This window comes from Vicugna pacos, chromosome 19, assembly GCF_048564905.1.
Source record: "Vicugna pacos chromosome 19, VicPac4, whole genome shotgun sequence".
Taxonomy (NCBI): Eukaryota; Metazoa; Chordata; class Mammalia; order Artiodactyla; family Camelidae; genus Vicugna; species Vicugna pacos.
The window spans coordinates 45,450,247-45,471,282 of record NC_133005.1 but is presented as its reverse complement, the minus strand read 5'-3'; the positions used below and the strand labels follow the sequence as shown (position 1 = coordinate 45,471,282).

Sequence of the window (21,036 nt, the reverse complement as noted above, 5' to 3'; positions counted from 1 at the left end):
AGAAGAGATGGGATAACACTGATCAGTGCACAAACTCATTAAGGGCCTTTGCTCTGCCACCACGGCAAGGGGCAACCAGGGTGGGGGGGGGGTCCCAGGACGCCTCTGCTCCCTAGCTGTGTCCTCTCAACACCTCCAGTGGATAGAGAGGTTCTGCAGCTCACAGCCAGGCTGGCAGCGGACATTCCAAAAACGTCTGTCAAACTGAACTGAGTAAGACCCCTGCTCCAGATGTGCACAGGCAGCCCGAGAGAAGGGGCTAAGGCAAAAGCTGCTGGCTGCCGGCCCAGGGCTTGTCCTAGACTGACCTGTCAGGATAAAAGCCCCAAGGACAGGAGCGCAGCTTCCTGGGAGCTGGGAGGTGACCCTCACACTCAGGAGTGCCAGGAACATCCTAACACCCCGCTGGCTTCTTGTCCCAGAAAAACCCTGGGGAAGACTGATTTGTGATTACCCAACAGTCTTGGTCTGGGCTTGCAAAGTCTCAAGACTCATCTGCTGATTACTGAAATGTAACTGCGGAGAAAGAAGGAACCTTCTAAAAAATCAGTTTATCTAATTCATCTAACATGTGTTAAGTAAGGAGCTCTGGACAGCATGGATAGTCTGCTAAGGGGGACAAATTAAAAACAAAACGAAGAGCAGGGGAAGGGGTGGACACATGCACAAAGCCCTGCGGGGCCCAGACAAACCCACAGGTGGTCGCCGGGGCGGGAGGGGACCCTGCCTTACTGGCTGAGCGCGGACACGCAGGAGAAGCCGGGGGTCGCAGCGCCCCTGCCCGGCGCGCCCCCTCACTCATCCCTGACCGCAAAGGCGGGCTGGCAGGCGCCGGGCCCCATCGCTCCCAGCCCGACTTCCGGGTGCGGCGGCGGCCAGGCGGGCCCCGGGTCCGCAGTTGCCCGGCGACGCGGGGTCTGGGCGGCTGCCGGGGGACCCAGGCCCGCCGCACCCGCCGCCCCGCCGCCCGCCGCCAACTTTTCTCCCAAGTTTCCTCGGGGCCGGGCCGCGGCCGGCGGGCGGGCGGGCGGCGGGAGGCCGGGCGGGCCGGGCCGGGGCCTGGCCGGCGGGCGGGGGGCACGGGGCTCCGGCTCCCCCCGGCCCGGCCCGCCTTCCCGCCGCCCGCGGCCCAGGCCCGCCCGCCCGATGCCGGGCTCGGTCCCCGGGAGACGCGGGGTCGGAGTCCCGGCCGGGTCACTCACCTGGACCGCGGTCTCTCCCGCGCCGGCCGAGCCCCGCTGCCCGCCCCGCCCCCGCCCCGCAGGCCCGCGACCCACTGACACCGAGGCGGAAGTGCGGCCGGCCGCCCTGCAGACTGACAGCCCGCGCCTGCCACTCGCTGAGCCCGGCGCCGCTGCGTCGGCCGCCGCCCGTCCAATCAGCGCCCGGCCCGAGAGCCGCGCCGAGAGGCAGGACTATGCTAATCAGTCTCTAGAGCGGCACCTCCCTCCGCCCCTCGGGGATCCCGCCCACGCGGAGGAGTGACGACCCGAGCAACCAATCCAGGAATGGGTGGGCGGGGTTATGCAGATATTGACCCGAAAGAGGCGGGCCGGAGGGAGGAAGGGGCGTGGCTGGGCGAGCGGAGTTTACAAACAGTGAGTCAGGTGGCTCCAGCGCTGGCGCTGAGGCTCCGTCGGCAAGGGCTTCTGTGCCCGCGACCCCCAGCCCCAGAGGACGGGTGGAGGCTTGAGTCACCCAGAGCTGCCTCCCTCAGCTCAAGCATCTTGCAGGGCTTCCCACCGTCACCCTCCGTGCCATGCGTTTCACCATTCACCCAAACCCGGCGCCACTTTACCTTCCGGCTGCATCCCTGACAGTTCACTCCCTTGTTTGAAATCTTTTTGCTCTCACTGACCAGCAGCGGCTCCGCGGCTAAGCCCAGAAGCTCTGGAGTCAGACCCGAGCTTCATCCTTACCTGCTGTGTGGCCGTGGGCAAGTAAACTAACCTCTCTGAGCCTGTGGATACCAAGATTTTCCTTTGCAAACCAGGTTTCTCCCATCCTTATCCCATTTGAGTCTTGGGTCTGGCTTGGGGTAGATGGAGTAACATGAATCAGGCTGCTGCTCAGAGTCACAGCGATTGGTTCAAGGGTGAGCAGGAGACCCTGTCCTGGCCAGTGAGGGTCAACCCTGGGACTTCTGCTCAAGCCAGAGGGAAGATAGGGAATAACTCTCCCATCTGCCCACATACCTCCAAAGAGCTGGGCTAAGTGGCAGAAAGATGTAAACCTGGGCCTACTGAAGGGCATCTTGTCACCATGAGGGAGGGGGACACCTGAGAATGACACCAACTCAGAGGAAAGCAAGAGCAAATAGCCCTGGGTCACCTAGAACCAGCTGCACCTTCACCAAGCTCCATCCTAGACTTCTCAGTAAAGTGAGCTGCTGCATTTTCTTTTCTGCTTAAGCCAGTTTGAGTTGGTACCAAAAGCACACTGGGACCCTGGCCGCATGAGGGTGCCGACAGACTCCCCGTGACCGTGCAGCTCATTCTGAAGTTCCTGCTCATCTCTGGCTAGTCCGCAAAGCGAGCCCTAGTTGGGCCCTGCCCTCCCTCCTCAGAACACGTTTCCCCTTTTCCAGCCGGGGTGTGGGGGACTGGACCGTGGGTGCCTTGAGGGCAGGGGCGGGCCTTAGCTGCCTCCGTAGCCCCCATGCAGCTGCCGGTGCCTCCCGTATGTAGCAGGACATAAGCAAGGTTTCTGGGCCCAGAAAGCCAGTCGTCCCCCATCCCAGGGTCTGGCCCCAGCTCACTGGTGGACCCACTGTCAGCAGGCGCCAGAGACGTGCAGGGACTGAGAAGGAGCTCTCCCAGCCTCTGCTGAGGAGAAAAGCCCAGAGGGAGGCGGGGCCAGGCCTCAGAAACAAAGGCGTTGCCATGGTTACCTCTGAAGAAACCGACTCTAGCAGGAGAGGGAAGGGTGTAGCATGCAGGCTCCCAAGCCAGGACAAGGACAAGGCCGGTTGCCACGGAGATGCCCTGCAGCTTCCCTTGTAGGCCTGGCCCGGGTCCAGCACAGGGACCCAGAGCCACTGCCCTCCACTTCTCTCACCCTGACAAGCCTCTAAGACTCAGACTCCTGTGCAAAGGACATGCCCCTGAGGGGTTCAACCTAGCCATCATCCCTTGGCCATAAACTCCAGGAGTGAGTGCAGCATCAGACTGATCAGGCCAGAGGAGGGGCTGGGTTGGGTGAGCCTCCTTTCTGCCCACGGCCATCCTAGGCTAAGTGTGGCCATCTCAGCCCTGGCTTTAGGGGTGGGCGTGGGGTCTGATCCCAGCCTGGGATGACGGTTTATCCCCTTTAAACAGATGCAGTAAACTGGGCTGAGTGTCAGCTGTTGCTTCCTCTTTCCTGGTCGCGTTGGCCAGGATTGGGCAGGACTCCTCCCTCAGGTGGAGGCTGGCAAGAGGGTTCCTTGGGACCATCTCAGGAACTTTTTTTTTTTTACATGATCTTCACTAGGTCAAGAGGCCAATTCCAGAGGCAAAATTCTCCAGGAATGGGATGGAAATTGGAGCAGAAAAGGAGACAAAGAGGGTTTGGGGCCGTGCAATAATGATGAGCGGATGATGACAGCTGGCAGTACCCAGTGCCTCATAATTTACATGCCTCACTCAGTTTCATGTTTGCAACAGCTGATCAAATAGATACTATGTGTCAGTGTGTCATCATTCCCACTTTACAGATGAGCAGACTGAGCCTCAAGCAGGGGAAGTGACTCACCTGGGACCTGCAAAAAGGAAGTGGCCCAGGCCCAGTAGGTTCCTGGAGCCCAGCAGCCTGGCACAGTCCAGGAGCTTGTCAGAAAGGCAGAGCCCCGCCCAGACCTCCAGGACCAGGATCTACACCTGAATAAGGTGCCCACGTGTTCCTGGGACCTGGTGGGGAGGGGGGTGGTCAGAGGGGGCTCGTGGCCAGGATCTCAGATTCCTGCCACCTGGCGGGGAGGTCGTCATGGTGTCCCCTCCATCCCGAGCACTCTCACCTGGCTTGGCCCCAGAATCCCTGCAGGACCCTAGGGGTCCATCCACATATGCACTCTCAGAGCTTGAGATGTGCTGGACTAGCAGATAACTTTTGGGGTGGCTGTCCCACTGGAGCTGCTCTCAGATCAGGCCAACCCCAAAAGTAAGCCCCTCAGTCATGTCTGCCTGTGACCTTCCCCCCACCCCAGGCAAGAATGACAGGAGCCTCCCGGTCCAGCTCCTTCTGAATCAAGATCAGGTGATATCATGGCCCACAAGTCCCCTGGGCGGCAGCTTGCCTTCCCTCGGCCAGCTGACCCTGTTGGCATGAAGCCCGGTGTCCTGGGGTCCCACAGTCCCAGCAGCGTGGGAGGGAGCACGTTCACAGGCACTGCCCTCCTTCCTTCCATCTCACCGTGAGACGGCAGAACAGACTCTTGGCCCCCCTTCAATGGGGAAACTGAGGCTCCGAGAGCAGGCCACACTGCAGCGGTGCTAGTCCTCCCCACAGCCCACTGCTCTCTCGCTGGCTTCACTCCTCCCTCCCAGCAGTTTTCTGAGCCTGGGTGGATCCCTTTAGCTCAGTCTGTGGCCAGAGCTCCAGCAGAGCTGGGCACCGAGGATGCTGGGTGCCCTGCATTGCTGACCTGGCCTTTGCCCCTGCGGAGTTCCAGCCTGAGGCTCACACCCCTCCCTGACACCCACCAGGTCCATGGAGAGGACATTTCCCCACTCCCTTCTGTGGAATGCCAGGGAATCTTCTGGGGTGCAACCTGGGTGGCCAGAGGACAGCCAGCCACCGAGGCCTGGCCATGGCCCTCACGTGGCCCAAGCTGATCCTTCCCTATGCCGCTTTCAAATCTCCTCTGCAATGTGACAGTGCTCGGCTTCCCTGCCGTCGAAGAGTATTTTTAGCGCTGAACCCACCATGTGGAGAGAGACAAGTTATCAATAGCAGCGGCAAAGGGCTTTTTCTTTTTTTCTTTCCCGTGGCTTTGGGACCTGAGCAATCTGCAACCGAGAAATTCTGCCAAAAGAGAACACATGTATTCCTCTTATAAACTTTTTATCCCGCGCCTTCCTCACTGCTGCATCTCTTTGCAAATCCACCCTTCCTGGTGGACCCCACCTGATTCAGTGGCGCGCTGCCCCCAGCCCCCGGGGCCTCTGTGGGAGGAGATCGGCCATGAGACCACGCTGCCCTACGAAGGCCCAGGCAGGAGCAGACCCGCGGGGGCAGAGAGAAAGGGCGGGGCGGAGGCAGGAGTGAGGCGTCTGGTGGAAGGGGGCGACCTCCACGCTCAGAGTTGACATGGGCCCCACTGCCAGCTTCAGCAGCCCTAGCATTTATTGAGCACTTACTGTGTGCCCAGTGCTGGGCTGAGTTCCTCTGGGTGCACTGTCTCAGTGAAACGCCCTGAAGAGTCTCCCAAGCGTGGTGCTGTGGACCCCCGGGGCCTGTCTGACTGCTGCTAGGTGTTTCTAGAGGAAAGGGTGCCATGGCCAAGTGGGTCTGTGATGCTGTTTAAACAACGCCAAGTGCCCCCCTTCCCAGGGCCCCTTCCCCTCTGGTGGGGTTGGCCAGGACATAGAGGGCACTGCTGCAGACCCATGACCAGCTGGAACTGGGAAACATTTTTCCCCCTGTGGAATGTCTTGTAGGACTCTGAAGTGGCCTCCTCTCTTGCTGGGGGGCCATTTGGGCCAACTTGATTGCCTGCTTTTTTAGGGTTAGCTAGAGCTGCATAGATGAGAAAACCCAGAACAACAGAGACTTCAACAAAACAGAAATGTACTTCTCTCCCATGTGACCCAAGTCTACGCTGTCCAGGGTTGGCAGGGTGCCCAGTTCCTACCTCATTGTATCACTGCTCTAGTGCTTGCGTCCATTCTCAGTGTCACCTCATATTCCAAGATGGCTGCTGACACTCCAGCCATCACGTGCATATTTGACAATACACCAGGCACTTCTGCTCATGTCTCGCTAGCCAGAACTTTGTTCCATGCCACTCTTGGTGAAACAGCAGCATTTTAGCTGAGTGCATTGCCAGCCTGAATAAAACAGAGGACCCAAGGAAGAAGATTGTGTGTGGCCACTTGTCAAAGGACGTGTCTACTGTCCTCCCCTGACGGAGACCCCTGAGACCACCCAGAAAATTACATGTGGCCAGGCCTGCCCTTGGCCCCCAGATCTCCTCCAGCGTCCTCTGGCAGGTCCAGAGATGTGAACACCTGGCACGGTGTGGGCTCACAGTAGCTGCCTGGAAAGGAAGGGCTGTGCCACATGCAAAGTGGAACTCTCAGCTCACAGTCCCTGATACCCTTGGCACACACAGCCTGTGTGCCTACTGGGTGCCCCAGCATGGTGCCAGGCAGGGAACATCAGCTGGACAAGGAGTCTGTGGCAAGGAGCCCTGGGCAAGTGGGAGTGTCTGGGCCTCCTCTCTCCACCCTTCCCAGGGGCTCACGTGGAGCAGGAGGGGTGTGGGCGCATCTGTGCGCAGAGGACCAGGGGGCGAGTGGGAGCGGAAAGAAAGACAGTTTGGGCTGGGTTAAATTTAACTTGTTGGAGCTGCTAGCCCGGCCAGGGGAGCTGCCAGGCACGGGGGTGGGAGGGGGCAAAGTTTAAACTTGCCCAAGGAGCAGGGATGGGGTGCTGAAGGCAGTATGATTCATTCCTCTTCCTGGGAGCAGCCGAGGCCAGTGGGGACGGGCCTGGTCGTGGCGGCCCCGCCGCCATTCCCAGCAGCAGCACTCTTGCTGGGGGGGGTGAGATAAGGGGGGCGGAAGCGGGGGGCTTGGGTAAGAGAGAGCTGGACATTTGGGGTCCTTCAGAGGAGAGGCGTGCTCTGCCCATTCCATCCCTGCAGAGGAAGGCAGGGAAGGGGAGAGGTGGGGACAGCTAACCATCAAGTGCCAGGCTGTCACAGTGGGGGGGCCTTCCCTGGTGGGCTCCCAGTGGCAGGAGAGGTGGCCACCGCAGCAGGGGCAGTGGGTGAGGCAGGCTCACAGGTGTGCAGCCTGCAGTCCCGTGGGCTCCATGCTCAGTTTAATGCTCTGCTCTTGCCATCTTGAAATTTTTAATTTCGGGGGGAGGCACAGTTTTATGTTGCACAGGGAGCTTCAAATTTTGTAGCTGTGCTGAGAGGGGTTCAGTGCAGGAGCTGCGGCCCTTGGGGTGCTGCCTCTCCTCTTCTGGGGCCATGGGAGTTGCGTGCAGCCAGCAGGGTGGCTCCGGCCCTCCGGCCCCTAGGCTGGGCGAGCAGGCCAGGCCTGTTCTGGGAAAGAGGCAAAGGGGCTGACAGGAGGCTTCGTGCTGGGCACTTGGCCAGCCCTGCCCCAGCCCAGGAAAGGCAGCCTGCCCAGGAGTCCCACGGCCAGGAGCTTGGGCCCTCAGGACCTGGGCGTGTCCTCTCCAAGGCACCCCTGGAGACAAAGTTGCCTGGGACCTCTGCACACTTACCAGTCTCAGGAACAATGCTGCCTTCTGGGCTCCTAGCCGAGCCGCACACAGTAGGTGCTCAATAAACGCCCCTGGAGGCCAGCAGGAGGTGGGTGGGGCTGGGCTGGGGAGGCAGCTGGGGGTGTGATGGAACCCACAGGCCCAAATGAGTCCACTTGCTAGCAAAGGGGCGCTCAGAGCCTCAGTTTCCCCAGGGCGTGGTGAGGCCCAGAGGAGGCAAGGTGTGTGAAAGTACCCCAGAGTCAGGTAGACGGGGCTGTTTAGGGTGGGCTTGAGGGCAGAGGGGCACAGTCGTGGCCCCATGACCAGCATCTGGTGCTCTGCCCATCATCTACTCTGCCTTCTGGGAATGACCCCAAATCCATCCACAGGCTGACCCCACCTCTGGCCCAGACCGTGGCATGTGACTGGAACCTGGGACATCACTACTCACTGAGATAATCAGCTGGGTCATGGGCTTGGACAAGAGGCCCTGCATCAGCTCTGGGGGCAGTGAGCTGTGGGAGGTCAGCTTGGAGGTGCCGCAGCAAAGGGAGTGACTGCAGGAGAGGAGAGTGGGGCTGAGAGATGCAGGCTCTGATGACAGCAGTTGGGCTCCTGGATCCAGCCCTACCTGAAGGAGATATGCCACCAGTGAACGGTCAGATGAGTGCCCTGTGGAGCCAAGGTTTCCATGCCCACTTCTTCAGGCGTGGGGAGGATGGCTACCTGTCAGGACAGTCTTTTGGACCCTTCCTCTCTCCCTCAGGGCTTCCCAGTGAAGAGCCTTGCAGTGAACATCGTTACTTATTGCATGAGTGTTTCCAATTCTACATGAATTGGCTCAGCAAACTTAGAAAATGTGAGAGAATAATGCAACGCCAGGAAAAGGTGGACCCAAACTAAGGTCAGGCCAGGGCTGGGGGAGAGGACGGGGTCCCCCTGGGGTAACAAGCTCCCAGGGCCGTGGGGAGAACCCAGGTGGCCCTGCTGTGCCCCTGCAGATGGCAGGGCTCTGGTCTGGGGCTCAGACTCCATTGTTCTTAGTCAAAACCCAGCCCTACCACTTTCTGCTTGGGGCCTGGGTCAAGCAGTGTCCCAGCTGGAGGTGGGAAACCGCACAGCCACCTGGCCGGGCGGGTCCTAAGGAAAACGAGCTGCTTCCTAAGCGAAGTTCCCTGAGCCCCCCGGCAGGACCCAAAGGGTGCTGCCTCGCCAGGCCTCTCACCTGCTGAGCTGGGCCGGGCGCCCGGGCCTGGTGGGGGCTGCCCACGCTTCACGTGTTGTGTTGTCCCGCTGCGTGTGTGAGTGTGTGCTCAAGTCTGCATGCAGCCGGCCAGTGACTGGGGGAGGGGCTGACTCGAGAGCTTCTTGACCCCTTCCCTGGCCCCAGACCTGGTCCTACAGTCAATGCCACTTGTGTAGGGAGAGGGGACATTTCTCCGACTTGACCTGTCCCTACAGGGTGGGAGGAGGACATGTCCCAGCTTCCTCCAGGAGCCCCTACCCTAGGCTCAAGTCAGAAACACACCCACAGATGGACACGTGTGCACATATGCACTTAGACACAGACACACACAGACCCACAGACATGAGAACACACCAGACCCACAGCCAGGCCCACGTGCACACATACACAGGCCCCCGTGTACACAGACATGCAGTCATACACACACACACGTACCTACACACACAGACATGCCGTGGGAGTTGCCCCGGCCCCCTCCTTCCTCCTCAAGGACTCGAGGGACATTTCATTAACTGAAGCCGGCGCCCCCAGCACTGAGACAGTTGGCTCATTTGTTATTTTCCTGACAGCACAGGCTCCCAGGGGACTCGGGGAGTAAACGGAGGTGCAGTTGTGGGGCCGGCTCGGTCTCCGGCAGGAAGCGGCTCCCGGAGTGGGCCCCTCCTTCTCACTCCACCCCGAAGGCTGCCTTGGGAGGAGGAGGGCCCCGGAGGCCCACGCAGGGTCAGGGCGCTGCTCGTTTGCCCGGGGCTGACCCAATCGTCTGTGACACGCGCACCTGCACACGCACGCCCTCTGGGCCCGAGCACGGAACAGCACAGGCAGATCGGGAACTGGGGTAACCCTAAGGGCTTCTGGGAGGGGAGGGTGGCATGGGGGCGGGGCAGGGGGGGGGCGTGTGCCGGGAAGAGAAGGTAGGTGGCTGCTCCAGGATGGGGCTGGGCCTTGGGGGCCTTGATGAGGTCTGGGGAGGGGGCTGCTGGCCTCTCAGAGCAGAGCGGTGCATCAGCCAGACAGGGTGCCTGTACCAGCAGTCAGACCCCCAGGATGGCCCCAGCGTGCCCAGCCCAGCAGCCACCCGGTTCCCTGCCCCAGACAGACCACTTTACCTGCACTGTGACGTCAGCTGCGCCTTCCACGGGGAGGGCATTGCAGGGCAGCTGCCTCCAGCCGGCCGTCCAGCCTCAGACCCCAGGCCTGGAGTCTGCAGAAAGGACTGGGGTCACCAGGCCCAGTTCAGCTCATCAGCATTCTCACCAGGGCCACCCAACCTGGTCACCGCAGGAGAGGGCCAGCAGGGGGCAGGAACCCCAAAGGGAGGGTGATTCTGGGGGCGGCTCTGGCGGGCAAGGCATTTGTGCTCTGACACGATGTGGGCAAGCTCTGGGCAAGAGGCACAGAGCAGGACAGGCTCCTGCGGGGGTGGGTCCACAGTGGGGAGCTCTGGGGTTGGGTGCAGCTGCAGCTGGGGAGAGGGCCCTGGAGCAGGGCTGTGCAGAGCTGGGCATCGTCCCCCTGCTGCCACACGGGCGATCCTCTCCCCTCCTCACCCAGTGCTTCAAGCCTCTGGTCCTAGCGCTTATCAGAGCAGCTGTCCCCACCTCTGGCCAGGCTCAGAGGCCCTTAGGGTTTGACACTGACTGTTCAGGGTCTGATCGGGGCAAGCCCTGGTCCAAAGGCCCTGGAGCAGTGCTGGCCGGGACTCCTGGTGTGTGCTTGGTTCAGGTCCCAGCCGCAGTAACACTGGTGGGTCACAGCCCCACCGAGCACTCTAGAGGGTGCAGCGAAGGTTCCCAGGCTGGGACCGGCCCCCTACTGCTGGATTTGGGGACCCTCCTGAGGCCTCGTGCCAGCCCACGCCAACCCCGCGCAGAGCTCCGGGGAAGGCTCCTTGGAGAAAGGCCTGTCTTCTCCCCTCTTTCTGTTCTCGTCCGTGGCTTATGCATTTTTAACCCATGGAGAGAACCTGCATAGGTGAACTGGTTTCATTTATTCATCCAGCAAACACTTAACGGCCAGCCCTGGGAGGCAGGCACACCCAGAGCCACAGGCTGGGCCATGCAGGGGGCCTTCCTGGGGCTCAGGGGTCCCCTTCCTTAGAGAAGGGCATGAATTCCTCTCCGGCCCCCTGGGGGCCCCTGAGCCTCCCTCGGGTCAGACTTCTGGAGGCTGCCTCTCCTCTGGGGAGCCCTCCTGAGACTTCTTCCCTTGTGTTCAGTGTCTCCACCCGAGCACTGTCCTTAGGGGAGAAGGGCAGGCAGTGAAGACATGTCAGACCCAGGGCCGACTCCATGCTCCCTTCAGCTCTTCAAACCCTCTGTGCTCCCTGCAGCCTCTGAGCCCCCGCACCTCAGCCTCTCCTTTGCCTGCATGGAGGCCGAGGCCCCAGGGGGTCTCCCCAGCAAGGATGAAGCAGGAAGGGCTGCCAGCTTCTTTCCTGCAGGCCGACCCAGTGGGGCACTGCAGAGCTGTCTTGCCCAGGCTCTGTGGTCTGCTGCGTCCGATGTGCGAAGAGCCGCCCCTCGTCCCTCACGCTGCCCCTCGCCCCCTCACCCTCGCTTCCACCCGGGCCCCGTGCTCCCAGCAGCCAGGCAGCAGACGACTCAGAGGCCCAGGGAGCAGGCCAGCTCTGCAGGCCCCAGTCCCCGCTGCCCCAGCCTGTGCGGTTCGTCTCGGGGACCTCCCACTGAGCTCTCACTGAGTGCCCGGGCTGCTATAAGCTCAGGCCATGCTGCCCCAGCTGGCCACCGTGATTGTCCCAGTCAGGCCAAGGGGGCTGATTCTGGAGTTCTGCTGGCAGCGCCGTTCCTCCTGGGAAGCGGATGAGAATCCAGGAAAGCAGCCCGGCGCTTCAAGGAGAGAACTCAGGGAGATGTTGCTTGCTGGGAATGAGGTGAACACAGAGAAAAGCTGGGGGAAAGAAGCACCAGGTCTTTGAGCTCCTGGGTGCAGCTGTACCTGAAGTCCACCCCCTAGACTTTACAGCCATGGCAGCAATAAACACTCCTTTTCCTGAGGCTTTTTTGAGTTGGTTTTTGTCAGTAGCAGCCAAACCACAGCAACTATATCCCTGGTTCTCCTGTCCCCTCTCTCCTTCCTGCCACCTGGGCCCTGGGCCCAATTCAGCCTTGTCCCTAAAGGCAGGGAAATCAGATTCAGTATTTATTCCTAATCAGTGGCCTTGGGGAACATTCTGATCACAACCGGGCCCTGATCTCTCAGGACGCACCAGGAGCTGTCTCAGAATGTCACTGGGGGGAAAAAAAGAAGACAAGGAACAAAAAAAGAAAAATCTGCATTCCCATATTCAAATGAGCTCCTGCAGAAAGAGAGAAAGCCAACATCAGTTCCCCTAAAGAGGTGTCACAGCACTGGACTCAGAATCCTGACAAGTGCTTGGGCAAAAGTGCCTGGGCCGTGACCAGCAGGGCGATGGCCCTGCAGCTGGCCCCCGGCAGCTCCACTCCCTAATCATTCCTCGTTAGTGGCCACGTCCCCGCGCAGCAGGGTGGGGCTCCGTGGGCGCCAGTGCAGGGCATGTAGTCTGTTGAAGGAGAAAGGTTTTTCTAGCACAGTGAGGCGGCTGGAGGGAGAGCCTGCTGCCCTGTGATGGCCCTGAATGACCAGAACGGCGTCCTTCTGTGCTGAGGCTGTGACATCCAGCTCGGTCTCTCCAGCCCGGGGGTCCTGTGGCCCCAGACTTAAAAGAGGTGGGTGAGCTATGGCTGGGTCAGGCTTCAGATTCCAGGGCTGGGGCTGGGCCTGGGGGCCTGACGACTTCTCCTCCAGAAGGTCCAGTGGGCAATTGCCTCTCAACACTCAAATCCGAGTACCCCATTGTCCTCCAAACTACTCCTTCCACAGACTCCCTGGCCCATTTGTGTCAACGCCATCCTCCACATATTTGAGCCAAAATCCTGGAGTCAACCCTGACCCATCTTTCTCTCACACACCTCTTGTGTCAGCTTCGAAAGACACTGGGAGTCCAGCCGGTCTCCCCTCCCCCACTGCCACCGCCATCCCCACCTGGAGCACTGCAGCCACCTCCCCACTTCTCTCTGCCTTCCCCTAGCAGAGGCCGTCCTGCCCCGAAGCAGGCAGTCCTGCCACATTATCTCTCAAAACGCCCTGGGCTCCCTCTCAGCTCCTCACAAGGCTCGAGGCACCTCGCCCCTCCTCCGCCCCAACCCTCCCCCCAACCCTGTGCTGCAGCCACAGACGCACGGGCTGCTACCCAACGTCCTCGGCTCCCGCGGTCCCCTCCGCCAGACCCGCGGTCCCCTCCGCCAGACCGCTGTTTCCTGCATCTCCACCCGCTGCATCCCGCCCCCTCCTGCAGGTCTCTGCTCCAATCCCCTTCTCAGCAGAGGCTCCCTGGCCATCCTTTCAGAATCAAAACCTGACTTGTGTCGACTTGGGTCTTCCAGGAAGCAGACGCCAAGTCAAGGTTCAAGGTCGTGAGGTTAGTGGGGACACCTGTGAAAGATCAAGGGCGAGGGAACAGGCCAGGAGCCTTCAAACTGCCGCGCAGGTCTGACGCCCGGGCAGGGAGAAGGGTAGGTGGGACTGAGGTGCTCCTCTGAGAAAGCCAGCCAGCCCCGCAGGAGCCCCAGAAGGCATCACCCACAGAGGGGTCCCGCACCACAGTGGCCAGGAGGGAGATGCTGGGGGAAGAGACTGCTCTCAGCTGGAAGGCGGCACTGCAGCTGGGGCTGACCACCTGCCCTCCTCCTTGCAGGGTCCTCCTGGAGGGCCCTCTGAAAGGCACACCTCCGTGCCGCACGTTCTCTGCTCCGTTCGGTGAGAGGGAGGCAGGCAGACAGCCCCTCGCTGTAGCTGGTCTCAGGGCCTCAGCATGTGCTCACCCCTCCTCCACTCTCCAGCCTACACCCCTCCTCAGCTGTCACCTCCGCAAGTTTGGGGAGCCTTCCTGGGGGTGTGAACCACGCCCTCATTTCTGAGGCTCTGAGCCCCAGTGACTGTTCCTTCTCAGGCTGGGGTAGATGCTCTGTCCATTCACAGTAAGAGTCACACAGCAGGCGCCACGGTGCCAGGAGGGCCCTGAATCCCACACTTGTCCCTGGCCACTTTGTGAACAGCGGCCCCAACCCCCCCTGCTGATGGGAGCCAATGAGCCCTAACAGAGTGGCGACGCCCCCTGTCCGCCGCTCTCTGGGCGCGAGGGATCCCGTGCCCTGGTGCGGTCCACCCTCCACCTGGCTCCATTTCTCTCCCTGGAGCGCGTGGCCGTCAGGCGCACTGCGTACTCCCCGCGCTGTGCTGGCCCCCCACTAGGTCGGCGTAGGGTAGGGCTTGATATTCAGAAGGAGCTCCGTAAAACCTTGTGGAACGGATGAATGAACGAGTCAGTCAGCCAGCGAGCGATCTCCTGTGTGAAGGAGGGGTTTGCAGGGGATCTGGTTTTGCGCATCCGGCTAGGGCTTATGTGAATGAGCTCTTTGCCCAATGGCCTCCATGTTGGACTGGACACTTTGAACCCCAGATGCTGGCTGTTCGGACAAATGGAGAAACTCAGGCTTCAGGCCACTCTCTCGGGAGTGGGAGGGGTCTGAGTGAGCTGAGAATAGGGGCCTGTCCTTGTCCCCCAACCCTCAGCCAGACTTTCCCAGAGCCTTGGAGGGTTCCCTGCCATCCTGGGGCCCAAATGCCCACCCCTTGGGATGAGACCTCAGGATAAGATGCCCTGTGGACAGCCTCTTGGGGGCCTGATTCTTTTACCCCAATTGCCTTGGCTAAGTGGGGCCCGCTCCAGAGGATTCAAGGCTCCTGTCCAGCCCAGAGGATTCAAGGTCCTGAGAGTTGGTACATTTGCTGGTCTCAGGGGCCGTGACCTCAGGGCTGGGCCAGGAGTGTGGAGCAACCTCTGGCCTTGTGTGACCTTGGACAGGTGGCTTCTTAGCTCCGTGCAGCTGCTGGTCCTACCCACCTTGTAGGGCGAAGGGGGTGCTAGTAAGGTCCTGCATGTAAGTGGTGATGTGGGGCGCCCACCACCCACAGCCATGGTCAACCTCAGCTCTCTGGGCAACTGTGGCCGTCCCTCTCCTGATGGCCTCAGTTTGGAGAGGAAGCTCTCCAGACTCAGAGAGATTCAGGGGCTCCCCCAAGTCGCACAGCTGGGTGCTCAGCACCTGGGTCTGCACTGAGTCCACCCCGGCTCTGGCTCCAGCTGCCAGGGGGCAAGAGACCACCAGCGGAAGCCCAAGAACCCTGAGACCTATGAGGACAAGCGGGGCCCGGCCTGACTGAGACTTTAACTGGGCGCCCTCTGCACAGACTTCCCCTCAAATCAGCCCTCCACCCTGGACAGGAAGCAACACACAGCCCCCATCCCAAGACAGGGCACTGAGGCTGGGCAGGGGGCTCCTGGCCAGCGAGGAGAGAGCCAGAGGCCCCCTCTCAACCCCCACCCAACTCCAGAGGCCTGGGGCGGGGATGATGCGGAAGAAGCCTGACCTGGTGGGGTCCACGCAACAGGGTGAGCACAGGGATGGAAAATCCTTACCCAGCACCAAAGCCTGGGAAGGCTTGGACGGTGGCAGCCACCTTGCTGCCCACTCCCGGAACTCTCCACCTCAGTTTGTCCAACCACCAGCCAGTGCCTGGTCCTGGTATAGTTCTGCCCACCAGGCAAGTCGGGGTGCAGTAAGGGGGAGCTGGAGGAGCCTAAAAGAGGAGCAGGGCTTGCTGGTGGAGGGGAGACTGGTACTCAGAGAAGGCTTCTGGGAAGGTAGGCTGGAGCCCCACACTGCTCCTCCAGTGCAGGTTGAGAAAAGCCATGGAATCCTGCATCCACTGGGGCAGGGGTGAGGGTCTGGGGTCTCCTCCCTGCAATCAGCTGCAGGCGGGGGTGGGGGGAGAGGCAGCCCCGCACTGCCCACCCGCCAAAGTTTAAAGCACCTCTTGGGGCTGGGAGAGGGATGGGTCCCAGCATGATCACAAATCTGCTGTAAGTATGGGAATGCCTGTGTGTGTCCCCGCGCCTGGGGTCCCTCAGCAGCCCCTCCTCGTCCAGCCTCGCTGCCCCACCCCCAAGGCAGACTCATGCATTTCTCTCCGTTTTGAGGCTTCTGCAGATGTGTGCTGCTGGCAACAAAGTCGCTGCTTCCCTCTCCCTCGGGCACTGCTCCCTCGCTGTCTGCTGTCTGATGTGTGTGTGTGTGTGTCTAACTGCCATTCGTGGGTCCCCAGTCTGACGCTGGGTGGCTGTTTCCCTGGTCTGTGGGTGTCTGTTTGTCTGCCCGTGGGCGTGTCTGTCTGTCTCGCTGTGTGTGTCGTCCTTGACCCAGTCTATTTGAGCGTGTGTGTCTGGGGGGAGGGGGCCCTCCTTCCCGGCGCCTCTCCTCTCCCTTCCCCTCCGCAGGCGCTAACGCAGCACCACTGCCTTGGCTGCACCCCAAGAGCGCAGTGACCTCAACTCTCCCTGCAGCAGTGACCACCCCACCGCACCGCCTGCTGGGAGGGACCCATGGCGGGGCTCCAAGCCAGTGGTCGCTCCTCTCTAAACCTAGGAACATCTGAGTTCGGGGTGGACACGCTCCCTTCCGGGCTAGGTCCACTGGTTCCCCGTCTTTCCTTATGTAACTTCCACATCTGTCTGCGCCTTGCAGGTCACCCTGGACCCTGCGCTGGGCCCTGCCTATGGGGAGACTGAGACCCAGAGTCCCATGCATATGGGGGGTGGAGCAAACCCCTGGCCAGGGCACTGGCTATTGGAGACCCCCTCCCATCCGAGACCTGCTTGCCCGAAGCGTGCAACGAGGAGGGGGTCCAGCTGGGCAAGTTCCCCTGAGCTGGGTGCCCTACTCCAGGCTCCCGCAAGCGCCTGGGCTCCCGACGAGGGACGGCCAGAGGTCACTGGGGCCGAGGGCACGGGGCAGGCGGAACAGCCCAGAGACTGGCTCCTGTGTGTGCTGGCCGGCTGACCGCAGGCGAGGCCCCAGCTCTCGCGCCGCGGTGCACGCACGGGCTGGGGCTCCGGCGGCCCGGCGGGCACGCGGCGCTGTCCGTGGTGCTGCCGGCGCCGGGCGGGGCGGGGGCGGGGCGAGGGCGGCAGCCAATGGCGGGGGCGCTGCGCGGGGCGCGGGGGGCGGCGGGCTGGGCGCAGGGCGCACTCCGCTGCGCGCGGCACTCGGGGCGCACGGACGCTCCGGCAGCGGCTCTGGCTCCATCTCCGCTCTGGCTCCGCTCGCGCTGCAGTGGTCGTGCTGCTGACCCCATTCGGCTCAGATTCCGGACCGGGCTCCCTCAGCGCCGCCCGCCCCGGCCCCGGCCTCGGCGCCCGCGGACCATGCGCCGGGCACCCCCCGGGGAACCCGCCCCGGCCGAGAGCCCGCAAAGACCAGGCTCCCGGGCCGGGGCCCCTCCTGGCCGCCCGGCAGGCGGTCCGCGCCCTGCCCCGCGCCCCGGCGCCGCGTGAGCCGGAGGGGCCATGGAGCGCTCTCCGCCCGACGGGCCGCTGAACGCGTCGGGGGCGCTGACGGGCGAGGCGGCGGCGGCGGCGGGCGGGGCGCGCGGCTTCTCCGCCGCCTGGACCGCTGTGCTGGCGGCGCTCATGGCGCTGCTCATCGTGGCCACTGTGCTGGGCAATGCGCTGGTCATGCTCGCCTTTGTGGCCGACTCGAGCCTTCGCACACAGAACAACTTCTTTCTGCTCAACCTCGCCATCTCCGACTTCCTCGTGGGTAAATCCCCCAGCCCCCGCCTGAGCTCAGAGGCGCCCGGCAGGGTCGGGCCAGCGGGATTTGGAGCGCGGACCTAGGGTGCCGTTTCCTCGGGGACACGCTATGCTAGGGGGCCCGGCCTGGGGAGGGGGGAGTTCGGGACTTGCGGGGCGGTGGGCACAGGCGAAGTTCCTTGCCTCCCCGGCCGCGGGACTGGGACTGGGGAAGGATGTCCCCGGGGAAGGGGCGCCAGAGGGCGGGCGGGCGCTCGGCAAGGCGCAAGGCGCTGCGGCCGCGGTGCAGCGCTGGCTCCTGCGCCGAAGCCAAACAAAGGCTGCAGCGGACTCAGGACATGGGGAGAGCTCTGGGGGGAGGTTTGGGGGAGTTTCGGGGTAGGCGACATGGAAGGGGGATTTTTAGAGCTGTGTTGGGGGAGGAGGCTATGGGGAAGGCGAGGGGGTGGGGAGATGCTCTGAGGAGCGCGCTCTCACGTGTCCGTGCGCTGCTGCCGGCTGGGGGGCGGGGCGCAAGGAGGGGGCTGGAGCGCCAGACACCTGTTGGGGCTGTTGCCAGACGCTCAGAGCGGGGCTTGGCGGTGGGAGCCGCCCTCGTGGCGGCGGCCAAGTGCCCTCTGAGTCCGGAGAAAGGCTTTCTCGGTTTCTGAGCTGATGAGGGAGAGCCGTCCAAAAGCCGGAACAAGAGCTGAGGTCCGGTGGCGCCGGAGGAGAGGGAGGAAATTCACCTTTCTTCCTTTGGGCCACCGGGAGGGGCTGGACGGAAGCCCGGGAATGACTGAATCAAGGCTCCGGGTCTTATCCCGGCCAGTGACCCTCATGCCTAGGTCTTCCTCCTGCCCCCGAGTCCAGGGGACATCAGTGAGGCTGGGGCTGGGCAGGGGTTGAAGGCCAAGTGCAGGGCAGAGACTGTGCCCAGGTATGAGGTGGAGGGAGGATTGCTGGGCCCAGAAAGGGGCCCACGGTGTGACCCCAAGTCCTGCCTGTTTCTGCTGTGGCAGGTCTGACCCCAGACCCCTGTCCAGCCATGGCCCACCAAGGCCCTCCTCTTCCCAGGGGCTTTCTGCATCCCACTGTACGTGCCCTACGTGCTGACTGGCCGCTGGCCCTTTGGCCGGGGCCTCTGTAAGCTGTGGCTGGTGGTGGACTACCTGCTCTGCACCTCGTCCGTCTTCAACATTGTCCTCATCAGCTATGACCGCTTCCTGTCGGTCACCCGAGCCGTGAGTCTGGGCTGTGGGGGCCCGCACTCAGCCCTCGGGGACGGGCGGTCAGCAGTGGCCAGGGGAAGCCCTGGGCAGGGTGTGCAGCCACTGCCAAGGTGTGGGTGGTGCTGGGTGGCCTTGGTCCTCACTGGCCTCACACCTGACACACCTGGAGCTCTATGGCCAGCTGCCCACTCAGTAGCCATTTGCCACTAGTAGGGCTGGTCCTGGTTCAGGCAGAGGGCACAATATGGACCTGAAGGAAAGGGGTCACTTCAGCTTCCACTCTGGAGCAGGTCTCGAGTCCCTGGAGCTGAGGGAGGATCTGAGGGTGGTACCTCCCTGCCGGTGTGTGCCCCAGGAAGACAGGTTCCATAAGCTTTCCTGGATGTGGGTGGCCACCAAGAGTCAGGGACCCTGGACTGCCTGGACTTCCCATGTCAGTGCCATGCAGGCATGTGGCCAGCAGCACTGAGCAGAGGTCACTCCTGTGCTTTCTCATGTTCCCTCTGACAGCTTTATCGAGTACCCCAGGGCCCTCTGCTGGGGCCCTCATGTGTCCAGTCTAGAGACGCACTGGGTCAGAATGCAAAGAGCGTGGGTTTGGGGTCAGTTCTGCCCCTTGAGCCAATTCACCTGTGATCTGTCCCTCCCTGCCCGAGCCTTCAAGAACGTGGAGATAATGGTGAAGCAGCTGTGAGGATTAAATAAGATGATATCAGCAGGTGCAGAGCCCAGAGCCTGGCACACGGCAGTTGCTCAGTCGACGGGGACAATAACATGACCCTGGGGGAGTGCACACTGGTGGGGACATGGTAAACAGGCAGCCTGGCACAAGGTTAGGATTTGGGTTGATCTGGGGGAGGTTCCAAGGCTCCAGGAGTGTGACACAGACTGCCTGGGATTCACAGGAGGATAGAGGTTAAGGGAGAAGCGTTTGCTGTGAAGGAAGGGTGAGCACAGAAGCTAGAGGCTGCTGGGAGCTCCCAGGCCGACGTTCCTGCTGCAGCTGGGGGCAGCGACTGGCCTGGGCTCTGTCCTTTCCCCTCCTGACCCAGTGTGTCCCACTGCAGGTCTCCTACCGGGCGCAGCAGGGTGACACGCGGCGGGCAGTGTGGAAGATGGTGCTGGTGTGGGTGCTGGCCTTCCTGCTGTATGGCCCGGCCATCCTCAGCTGGGAGTACCTGTCAGGGGGCAGCTCCATCCCCGAGGGTCACTGCTATGCTGAGTTTTTCTACAACTGGTACTTTCTCATCACGGCCTCCACCCTTGAGTTCTTCACACCCTTCCTGAGTGTCACCTTCTTCAACCTGAGCATCTACCTGAACATCCAGAGGCGCACGCGCGTCCGGCTGGATGGGGCGCGTGAGGTGGCGGGCTCGGAGCCCATGCCCGAGGCCCAGCCCTCTCCACTGCCCGCCGCCTCCGGCTGCTGGGGCTGCTGGCAGAAGGGGTGCGGGGAAGCCGTGCCGCTGCATCAGCATGGGTCTGGGGTCAGTGAGGTGGCCCCAGGCACTGAGGCTGGGGAGGTGGCCCTCGGGGGTGGCAGCGGTGGGGGTGCTGTGGCCTCACCCACCTCCAGCTCCGGCAGCTCCTCGAGGGGCACCGAGCGGCCCCGCTCGCTCAAGAGGGGCTCCAAGCCATCTGCGTCCTCAGGATCCCTGGAGAAGCGCATGAAGATGGTGTCCCAGAGCATCACCCAGCGCTTCCGGCTCTCGCGGGACAAGAAGGTGGCCAAGTCACTGGCAGTCATCGTGAGCATCTTTGGACTCTGCTGGGCCCCGTACACTCTCCTGATGATCATCCGGGCCGCCTGCCATGGCCACTGCATCCCTGACTACTGGTACGAGACGTCCTTCTGGCTGCTGTGGGCCAACTCGGCCGTCAACCCTGTCCTCTATCCGCTGTGCCACCACAGCTTCCGCCGAGCCTTCGCCAAGCTGCTCTGCCCCCAGAAGCTCAAGCTCCAGCCCCACAGCTCCCTGGAGCACTGCTGGAAGTGAGCTGGCCCCCTCTGGCCCCGCCCCCACCACCGGGCCCCGGGTTCCCGGGCAGCTGGGCCATGCCCCGCTCCACCTGGCCACCCCCCAGGTGTGAGCCACGCCTTGTCTTTGGCCCACCCTAAATGCCATGGCAGCCTCTCAGACCATCTGCCAGCAGCTGAGGCAGCTTGGTGGCCTCACTGGAAGAGCCCTTGCTGCCTGAACGGGAACGTGGCCACCCAAACCCCGCTCCACCCCAGGGGGGACAACCCAGAGGTCCCAGCCTCTCTGACTGTCCCCCAGACAGCGTGATGACCAGTGATGTCCCCCTTCACACAGTTACTGCTCAGTGTTCTTCCCAAAGCAAGCACTGGTGTGTGCTCCAGGCCTCCTGAGCTGGCGCTCTGCCCCTGCACCAGCACACACCTGCACACCTTCCTGGTGCCAGACAAGCCCCGGCCACTCCTTCACTGCGGCCTGTCCCCTGCT

At 62.3% G+C, this 21,036-nt stretch overlaps 2 protein-coding genes and 1 long non-coding RNA gene across 5 annotated transcripts in view; 2 read left to right on the top strand and 1 right to left on the bottom strand.

Moving 5' to 3' along the window:
- OSBPL2 (oxysterol binding protein like 2) overlaps positions 1-1,328 on the bottom strand; it is a 36,155-nt gene extending 34,827 nt beyond the window's left edge. For 2 of the 3 annotated variants that reach the window (XM_072944533.1, XM_072944537.1), the window contains exon 1: positions 1,203-1,328. The gene's annotated coding sequence lies outside the window, so the exon portion shown is untranslated. The remainder of the gene's footprint in view (positions 1-1,202) is intronic. The other variant, XM_072944536.1, reaches the window with a different exon arrangement.
- Positions 1,329-2,770: 1,442 nt separating this feature from the next.
- LOC140687493 (uncharacterized) lies at positions 2,771-3,657 on the top strand. The gene is made up of 2 exons (XR_012061891.1): positions 2,771-3,150; positions 3,472-3,657. It is a non-coding gene; the product is annotated as an uncharacterized lncRNA (long non-coding RNA).
- Positions 3,658-17,111: 13,454 nt separating this feature from the next.
- HRH3 (histamine receptor H3) lies at positions 17,112-20,576 on the top strand. Its single transcript, XM_072943608.1, has 3 exons — positions 17,112-17,367; positions 18,417-18,583; positions 19,639-20,576. The coding sequence occupies exons 1-3, from the start codon at positions 17,115-17,117 to the stop codon at positions 20,566-20,568; spliced, it is 1,350 nt and encodes a 449-aa protein (XP_072799709.1). The 5' UTR covers positions 17,112-17,114; the 3' UTR covers positions 20,569-20,576.
- Positions 20,577-21,036: the final 460 nt, after the last annotated feature.